We start from the raw sequence: 7804 nt of genomic DNA on the forward strand, positions 1-7804 counted from the left end.
GCTTTCCTCACATATGGAATACTGAGATCCAATGATAAAAACCTGTTTACAGTGAACTCACACACTGGTGTGTTATCTTTCTCTCGCACAGTTTACCAAAATGATGCAGGAACATATGAACTGGAGTTTATAGTGAAAGATGGTGGTACTCCAGTTCAAACAGCAACAACTTCTATCATACTAACACTGTTTGTTAGTAATGATACATCTCCAATGTTGACTGCTATCCACTCACAGTCTGATAACAACCTGGATATGACTTGGATAATTATCATTGTAGCAGCAGCTGTAATACTATCTGTGGCTATTGTAGTGTCAATAACACTGTGTGTTTTCAGATGTATTAATCACATTAATAATTCACAAACAACAAAAAATAATCCAAAATTTCTGTCAAGAACTGAAATGAGACAAATATTGTATCAGACTAACAATCCTGTTGCAATAACAAGAAATGCAGATGACATATTTAACAGAAATCTTCAGTCAATAAATCAGAAAAGTCCTTACTACCCTGAAATGGAAGAAACAGTTGGTGAATGGAAATTCTCAACAACACCCAGGAGATTACCACCCACACCACAGGTACCTAAACAATAACTTTTGTAAATATGTTTTTTGTTTTTTTTGGCTTAATCGTTGTTATTTATTTAGTTGTTTCAGATCTTTGCTTTAATATCATTACCTTATGATTTAATAGTTCTTTCTCATTTTGGCACAAGGTTAGTAATTTTCAACAGAAGATGAATTCAGCTACATCAACCTCAGTACTCAACTGGTACTTATTTCATGAACCTCAAAATGATGAAAAGGAGAATTGACCTCAGTGACATTTGAGCAAGAACTTCATACTTTTCAGAATTTTATTTCTTACTAGATGTACCCATCACGCGTTGGGTCACTACCACTCTAAGTTGAAAATGTCGATGTGCGGCAGAAAAGGAAAAAAATACTATTTTTTTTTTAAGTAGTAATCTTTATCATCTTAATCAAAGGGCAGAAAAACAAATAGAGTGTATTTTCCTTCTCTGAATTTATTTAAAACTCCATGTTATAACTATAGAAGCCGTCCAACATTACAGGGAGGAAATATAGTCCAAAATGTTCTCAGTGCAACTACAGATTAAGGGAAGAAATAGAAAGCATAGTTATTTTCCCTTTGAGAAAAAAAAATCAAGTCGAAAATGTGGCTTTGAAGTGATTCCTTTGCAATATAATTGGTGAGCCAACTTTCAATTTCAGTCTCTGATGTGGGATACCAGAAAATTCCAGGGAATTTAAAAATTCCAATGGAATTCCAATGTGTGACATAGGTTCTCCGTATAGACTGCCAAAAGATTTGTACTCTTTCAGCTCTCCTGGAAATAATTTAATACATTCTTCCTTTATGTCTCTTAAGATGTCATTCTTCATGACTAATATGCAGTTCTTTGAGAAGAGGTTCGTCAGATGTTCAAATGATGTGTATATTTCTGTGGTGTATTCTTGCAATTTTTTTTAATTGCTTACCAAATTTTAAGGAATCTGAATTTCTTCTTTTTCATTTTTGGGAATGAGATCTTTTCAAACATTGAGAATGAATTGTGGATATTCTTCTTGACCCTCTTTCAATTGCATGTTGTGATGTAATTCAAATTTTTCAAATTTTCTCCACAAAGAGGATCTTTTGATGTTTGAATTGACTATATTAATGTTTGTTCCTCTCTTAACAACTGTTCGAAGGTTATAATGGACATAGGTTCATGTGTCACATAGCTAGCTAGAGGCAATGGCCTCTTGGAGCTAATCAATGGCAGCATTCATCCTGTTTTCCTGGACTGCCATGTTAACTTGGCAATAACTATTAATATCTAGTACCGCTGCCATAGTCTCCTTTTGAGAAATGTAGAAATGTTAATATTTCTATTATTAAGTATCACATATTAAAGAATTTTAAAGTTTGTAAATGTAAGTTTATTTCAGAACTATGTTTCCCATGGTAAATAGTATTTTAACATGCCTACATTTCATAAAAATATAATAGTGTGCACCCTAACCTCTAAAATAAGTATATAAAACTTTATTTCAATGACAGATCTATAATAAGCAGGTTTCAGATGGATCTGGTGAGCAAAATGACACCAGCAGCATTGTGACATCAAACAACCTAAGTGATACATTACCATCTCAAAGAGATCACAGCCGTGGATGGAGTGAAGGGGATATTACACATCAGATATCAGGTAACTTGTGAAATATTGTTAAAAATATATGTCAATTTCTTATAAACTCACAAGCACAATTCTGTTATAATTATAACAGTAAATCATTTTTATTGTAATAGAAAGGGCTTACATAAAATATACAAGGAATAAATTAAAAGAGTGTCATACTATATACAAAATGTTCAAATAAAAAGTAATTCTAGTAAGATGAATTTAGAATCAAGCAATTTTTTTTTTTTTTTCATAGACATAAAAAATAGTCTTTTTCAAATTATATATCATCTACTTAAATACTGTATGTTAGATAACGTATATTTAATACTGTATGATAATGTATATTGCATAAAGTATTTTTGTTTCTTCCAGAATATGGTAACTACACACCAAACATACCACCAATACCAAAGGGTGAACATGAACAAGACACATATCTTGAACCAGTATACAAGAAATAGTAAACTCAAAATAACAGTTTTTTTGCCCACTTTTTATTTACTTTTTCTTTTTAACATCTATAAAACAAAAATAAAATTTTAAAACAGAATTAATCAAAGACACAGGATAAAACCAATTAAACCAAATTTAAAATTAAAAGATATTTTTTTCAATTACTTTCATTAAATTTGTACTTTAAAGAGTAAACAAATGTGAAAATCTAAAACTCAAAGTATTCACAAATATTGTACATACCCTTTGCCAAGTAAAAGGACATAATATAGTGAATTCTCATTCATATATTAGTGGCACTCACTTTAAGCGATGTTAGAAGAGAGAGACATTTTTTTGCCTCACACAATGGTAGATCAGAAAATGAACAAACACTTAAACTAGAAAACTTCTATGCCACCATCTATCCTATACCCCAATTAATTCATTATTTTAATAAAAAATGATTTGCTAGTTAAAATTATGAATAAATAATGATTATAACATGAATAAGATTTTTGAGAATCTAAAATATACGCATAATTTAAATAATTATTTTCTAGTTCAATATACTGCAATATATCTTATGAAATTGACACTGGGATTCGAATTAATGCTTTATGTAGTCTTAAAGTGTCTGTGTTTGCATATTATGTTAGCATATAAGTGTTAATGTATAGGAGGCAATTTGGTAGCTGCGTATATTCTCAATAGATTGAATAATATTGAAATCACTTATAAAGTTCATTACTAAATATTCAATCATTCTGCAAAATAAATTAATTTTAATAAACACAATATATACGGATAAATACAATATTTTAAAATGTAGTTAACTCCTACTATGACTCACAGTCTTCACCATTAAGATACTTCCATTGTCACCCTACTATAGCAGCAGTTATACAGGAACACTACGGAAGAATAGATGTCTTCTGAAAGAGGCACAAACAAAGGATTGAATAATGTTGGTAAGTCACTCTATATTGTAATTTTATTCTAAATACTTTGGTAATCTATGCTTGAATTCTAAGATTTGACAATTATATAACAGATAATGTTTCTCATGATATATACAGAGATTCAAAACTAGAGATATATACAAAGATTTACCCATTTCCTAGAGCTATTTCTGCAGCAATTTCTATATACTTTACAGCACATATTTATTAATAGCTACAATCATACAAATATTCATTTGTCAAATATTTACTTATATATTTTCATATACATTGTTATAATTTATATATAATCTAACATAATTTTTCTATAAATTGCTTTCAGCAAGGAATATTGATTGTCTATTGGTAATGTCTAATTTCACTCCATCTAAGTAATGTATTAAATATCTAAATATATATGTATGTATGCATATATATATAAATATACATACATACATACATATATATATATATATATATATATATATATAAACATAATATAATATAATATGATATAATATGAATTCATTCAGTACTAAATTTTTCAGTGGACTGATTCAAAATTTCAGATATATTTTGTTGTTGCAATTTTTTCATTTGTTTTTCCAAGACCATCATATAATAACTTCCAATGTTACCTTTTATTATTCATTTTTCTCTGTAGTTAATTAATTGATTATATCAAGATACAAACACACACACATACACACAAGTACACCAACAATTAGCAAGAGTACGGCAACAAATTTAATGTGGAGGTCGGAGTTCACTAGAGCTCAGCTTTCAGTCCCCTCCTATTTATCATAGTCCTCTAGGTCACGCCAGAGGAGTTTAAAACCAGTTGCCCTCTGTTCTGATCACCTGAATTTGTAGTAGAATTAAAAAAGAAATTCATAGTGTTTGTATGAAGAAAAGCATGGAATGGAAGGGTCTTACAGCTAATAAAGCTAATTTAACAAAGATCAAAGTTCAAGTAAGCAGGGAAACAGATAGAACACTGGTCCTTTTTGTAAAATGGCCCTGTCTGATACATAGAAAAAGTTTTAGGTGTACCCAGTGAATACTATGGAAACTTAAGAGGTAACAGAATCATGGAGTCACATGAAGATTAAGCCAGATAGTTGACTTTGTGGAAGATGTGCAGAAGCAATAAGAACACAAGGGAAATAGATTTTCTTTAGTACCCAGGAGGATCTCTAGAGGAAGTAGACAACTGCTGTTGCCTTGGCGACCTTATTAGGAGTGGGGGTGCTCTGAATGAATGGTTGCTAAAATAAGAACCAGCAGGAGAATGTTATGAAAGGTGTTGGCAACAAAAGGCTTCTTCCTCTGAGTGAAAGCAGATTCTATGATACTCGTGTATGAACAGTAATGCTACATAGTTGGCCATAAAAGCAGAGGAAATGTGAAAACTAAGAAGAAATGAAACTAGCACACTTCTCTGGATATGTGTACATATGACAAAATGCAAAGTTTGTAAGAGATATCAGATGTAGTGAACAAGACTGCACTGGCATAGTCATATGATGCATATGGATAAGGATGGCTGCATAAAGAAGTGTCAATCACTAAATGTAGATAGAATCTGCAGAAGTGAGAGACCCAGGAAGACTTGGAATGAAGTAGTAAAGATTGACCTGAGGTTGTTCAGCCTCATAAATGAAGTGACAAAGGTCTAAGAGGATTGGTGATTCACTGTGCTTGAGAAGACATACCCATCTCAGCAAAAATGAGGTTCTAAAAGCAAAATGTTCATGTCTGTGTTCCTGTACCCAATCTGTGCCTCACCTCTCAAGCTTTCTCCACAAATCTTCCTAAGAACTATCTCTCCAAAAACTAAAGCTCTATTTTTTTTACTCAACTGCTGAGGCTCCATTGTCAGCTTTGGAAAGGTTTCTATGGCTAGAAGCTTTTCTTAGTGCCAACCTCTTTACAGTGTGGACTGGGTGCATTTTTCAGAAGGTTGGAGGATCATAGACCAGAAGGTTGGAGGATGATGTGCAAGATGTAGGAGTAACAGAGAGAGAGATTTGAGAGAACATTAGGATGACTATAGTGAGTGAGGGATAATAGCATATATGTGAGGGTGCTGAGAATGCTAGCATATATATGAGGTGTTTCGATGGAGTGTGGCAGAGAAGTGCAATTATAATGCAAATCATGGTTTCTTAAATAAAAATGTGAGTGGAAAACATTACAGGCTAGTCACTTCAATGAAAGTACTTTGATAATGCCATTGCACAAATACTGATGCAAACAATGGGGAAGGAGTGACATGTACTAATTTTACTCTCATGTAATTATAACCATCAAATAGTGCCATAGACAGAGAAATGATGGAGGGCTGGGTAGTGGGGGAATTAAGTGTTCAGAAATGCATGATGAGGCAAAATGGGTTAGAAGTTTACCTCATTGTGCATTTCTCCTTATACATATGCATACATACATACATACATACATACATACATACATACATACATACATACGTGTATGTATGTATGTACATTTCATATACATGCATCATACATCCCATCATTCACTCCAAGAGAGAGATTCACTATTGCCAGCAGAGGTAGTATTTTACTGATCTTATTCCACTTTGTTCAGTTTTTGCTTACAATGACAATATCAGAAGTTTTTTTAAGCAATTTCCCAAACTGCAAATTTCATTTATCAAATTTAAATGTTTACATATGTTAATATAATTAAATCAACAAGGATTTCTTTTTTTTTTTAGGTTTAAATACACAATTTGTACATGAATAATAATGAATTACAATGATGATAATAATCAAAATTCTACAGTTTTACATCATCTGTGGATTGATGTACTCTGTTGTAATGGTAGATATTACATACCATGTCAATGAAGAAGACAGTCCTCACACCTATATAGGAGATATTGCAATTGATTCCAACTTAACAACACACTCATTCACACATCAGCAACACACTCTCATTACTTTTACACAATTACAACGATCAGTTGCAAGTGGATCTAACTTATTTAATATCACCAACTTGGGAAAACTTTACACTACGCAGACATTAGACGCTGAATCACTTTGTACATATAAGAAGGAATGTTTCAAAGTAGTTAAAGTAGCAGTAAGGAAAGCAGAAACATTTATAAAGATATTGAAGATAAAAATAATTATAGAAGATATTAATGATCATCAACCAGAGTTTCCATCAAACCAATTAAAAGTCAAATTTTATGAAACAGAAGGGAAAGGATCAACAAAGTCAATACCAAATGCTGTTGATAAAGACATTGGTCTTCTTAATTCTAACATCACATATAAACTGATAGATAAAAGTAAAAAATTTTCGCTACTTACATTTAAAGGATTTGATGGGGTAACTATACTAGAAATAACACTTGGAGAAAAATTAGACAGAGAATTTAAAAACATTTATACATTACAGTTGGTGGCTAAGGATGGAGGTTTTCCACCAAAAGAAGGAATTCTGAACATAGAAATACATGTTATAGATGTCAATGATAATCAACCACTTTTTAAACAAAAATCGTATAATACTACCATCAGTGATACACATCACATATCTTCCCCTGTGTTTCATATATCAGCTACAGATTTAGACTCTGGTCAAAATGGAAATATTACTTACTATTTACATAGAAATACAAATAAACATACCAAAAATAAGTTTAAATTAAATTCTAAAAGTGGAGAAATCTTCATCAATGATAATTTCTTTAGAAATACAGAAAGTAAATATCAGTTATACATTGAAGCTAGGGATGGTGGAAATCCTTCATTAAGCTCCATGGCAATGTTGATTATTAATGTTATTAGCAATCAAAATAATGTTCCATCTATAAATATAGATTTTGTATCTCCTCTAACAAAGTCTTCTACTGCTATTTCAGAAGCAAGTAAAATTGGGAGTTTTATTGCTTATGTTATGGTAATTGATACTGATAGTGGACCCAATGGACAAATTAAATGTAATATTCACCATAAAATGTTCCAGCTTTCTAATATGGGTTCTAAAGAATATAAAATATTGGTTAAAGAACCTCTTGACAGAGAAACTATAGATCATTATGTTGTTTCTATTGTATGTCATGACATGGGATCACCTCCATTAAAGACTAAGAAACAGTTCTCTGTCAAAGTAACTGATGTCAATGATGTAGAACCACATTTTACCAAAGAGACATTCCAATTCCTCACCTATGAAAACCAGAAAGTTGACTTCCCTATT

General features: G+C 31.5%; 1 protein-coding gene across 1 annotated transcript in view; it reads left to right on the plus strand.

Annotated features, from left to right (window-relative positions):
• LOC128249425 (uncharacterized) overlaps positions 1–7804 on the plus strand; it is a 79280-nt gene that overhangs the window by 14548 nt on the left and 56928 nt on the right. The window contains exons 5-9 of the mRNA XM_052972999.1: positions 53–585; positions 2075–2222; positions 2571–2644; positions 6377–7104; positions 7264–7789. Coding sequence (XP_052828959.1) covers positions 53–585; positions 2075–2222; positions 2571–2644; positions 6377–7104; positions 7264–7789 — 2009 coding nt within the window. The remainder of the gene's footprint in view (positions 1–52; positions 586–2074; positions 2223–2570; positions 2645–6376; positions 7105–7263; positions 7790–7804) is intronic.

Source organism: Octopus bimaculoides, chromosome 14, assembly GCF_001194135.2.
Source record: "Octopus bimaculoides isolate UCB-OBI-ISO-001 chromosome 14, ASM119413v2, whole genome shotgun sequence".
NCBI lineage: Eukaryota > Metazoa > Mollusca > Cephalopoda > Octopoda > Octopodidae > Octopus > Octopus bimaculoides.